Source organism: Helianthus annuus, chromosome 1, assembly GCF_002127325.2.
Source record: "Helianthus annuus cultivar XRQ/B chromosome 1, HanXRQr2.0-SUNRISE, whole genome shotgun sequence".
NCBI lineage: Eukaryota > Viridiplantae > Streptophyta > Magnoliopsida > Asterales > Asteraceae > Helianthus > Helianthus annuus.
In genome coordinates this window covers 49746782-49748917 of record NC_035433.2, presented here as the reverse complement: position 1 = coordinate 49748917, position 2136 = coordinate 49746782, and the positions used below count along the sequence as shown (strand labels likewise).

The window sequence follows — 2136 nt, the reverse complement described above, 5'->3', positions numbered from 1 at the left end:
GTGCAAGTAATCAAAACACCATCTTACTTGTAGTATTACACTACAAAACTTGTCCTTGTGATTCTCACAAAAGACTTCCACTGCCTAAACATAACCCAACACAACCAAAAGGCTTAACTTAGATCAAATCTAAGTGCCGCACGAGAGTAAGAAAATAACTCCGTGACACTAAACTATCTTTTTTAGTTACGTATGTTCACTAGTTGTTGTGTGATTTCAGCAAGCTATGACTGGAGTGACGGATGAAAATGGCGGTAATAACATGCGATTTCACATCACGTACGTAGCATACGTTAAGCCATTTTGTACAATACACTTTTTCTATATATATAAATTCTGCATAATATTAAAATTACCGATATCCCACCGACCCACCCTACCGATATCTCACCGAGATAACCTATATCTCAAATATCGGTCCTTGACCGATATCCGATATATTACTGCATTAACTGCATAGTATATGGTGCATTGTGCAAATTTAATTAACTGTTTTCTTTTAATCTCTTTTTTTTGCTATTAGATTGTAGAGAAGGGGTTAGATGCCGAAACCGTGGAGAAAATTGGTTCATACGTGACACAAAGGGACCACCCTTTGAAATTATTAGCAAAACTTAAAGAAGACGGAAGTGAATTTCTGAAAAACGATTCATCAAAGCAAGCGTTGAATGAGTTAGAGCAGTTATTCCAAGCGTTGGACAATGCAAGATGCGTTGACAAAGTCGTTTTCGATTTGAGTTTGGCAAGAGGCCTTGATTATTACACTGGTGTCATATAGGAAGCCGTTTTCAAAGGGACTACAGAGGTATCCATTTTTTTTTCTGTTTTTTGATTATATATAAGAGTTTTATATGTCTTTGTTTTTAAGTTTATCGTTATGGTTATGCTTCTCAGGTTGGTTCAATTGATGCGGGTGGACGTTATGACAAGCTTATAGGCATGTTTACTAAAAAAGACGTTGCTGCAATCGGTGTCAGTCTGGGAATAGAACGTGTATTCGCAATAATGGAAGAAAACCAAAAAGAAGGGAATCAGGTTAAAACGTAGGTCATACGTTAATTAAAAGTAAAATGCCATTTTCGTCCCAGAGGTTTAGTCAGTTTTGCGACTTTCGTTCAGAAGGTTTGAAATCTTGCCATTTTCATCCTGCTCGTTAACTCCATCCATTTTTCTTTATTAAGTCGGGGGTATTTTCATTTTTTTTAATTAATTTAATGGGTAACTCGGTCTATTTCACCTTATGTAAAAAGACTGAATTGTCTTTTAAGTTAACAAAAGAGACGGAAATAGCCCAGGGAGTTAACGAGTCAGATGAAAATGGCAAGATTTCAAACCTTTTGGATCCAAATGCGGAAAAACAAACCTTCGGACCGGCTAAACCTCAGAGACAAAATGGCATTTTACTCGTTAATTAATGTCATTTGTTTTGGATGTTATTTTAAAAACCTGTTTGTGTGGTTTTATTATAGGTTGTTCGAGCCAGTGAGACACAAGTGTTAGTGAGCATCTTAGGGGATGGCTTGTCGTTAGCAGCTAAACTGGTGAGCATGTGTTGGGATGCAAAACTGAAGGCGGAGTTCCTGGTGAATAAAAGGTTGAACAAGCACTTTGACCGTGCGAAAGAATTCGGAATCCCTTGGATGGTGATTGTAGGTGAACAAGAAATCAAAAAAGGAACCGTCAAGTTGAAAAACAAGGATGCCAATGTTGAGAAAGAGTGCGCTACAAGCAATTTTGTTGACGAGCTCATCGGACTTATGAACAACCAGGTATTTAGCTCAATAAGGATAATGAAGTAACTGTTTTCAATTGGTTTTTGCATATATCTGATGATAGAGTGGTCAACTTCTTTCATTTGAACCATGTATTTAGTCCAATGTTGCATTTTATTTGAAATGTTTTGATGACATCTTTTGAGTGACATTCTGATCTGAGAGGCTTGTTTAGGCTGTTCTAGGTTGATAGTATAAAAACACAATTTTGTAGCATTTTCATTAGTGGGGTTTTAGACAATTTTTAAACCATAAAACAGCTCCAAAAATCCAGATTTTTATAGTGTCATACTATTGCATATGATGAATGTATAAAAAGGGAAAAGAAAAAAAAAACAAACGAAATCGACCTAAAAAGGGGGCT

The 2136-nt window shown here is 36.3% G+C and overlaps 1 protein-coding gene across 1 annotated transcript; it reads left to right on the top strand.

Moving 5' to 3' along the window:
* The first annotated feature begins 524 nt into the window (after positions 1 to 524).
* On the top strand, positions 525 to 1864 carry LOC110897323 (histidine--tRNA ligase, cytoplasmic-like). The gene is made up of 3 exons (XM_035977208.1): positions 525 to 805; positions 895 to 1035; positions 1470 to 1864. Exons 2-3 carry the CDS (start codon positions 940 to 942, stop codon positions 1797 to 1799), a joined length of 426 nt encoding a protein of 141 aa, XP_035833101.1. The 5' UTR covers positions 525 to 805; positions 895 to 939; the 3' UTR covers positions 1800 to 1864.
* The last annotated feature ends 272 nt before the right edge of the window (positions 1865 to 2136 follow it).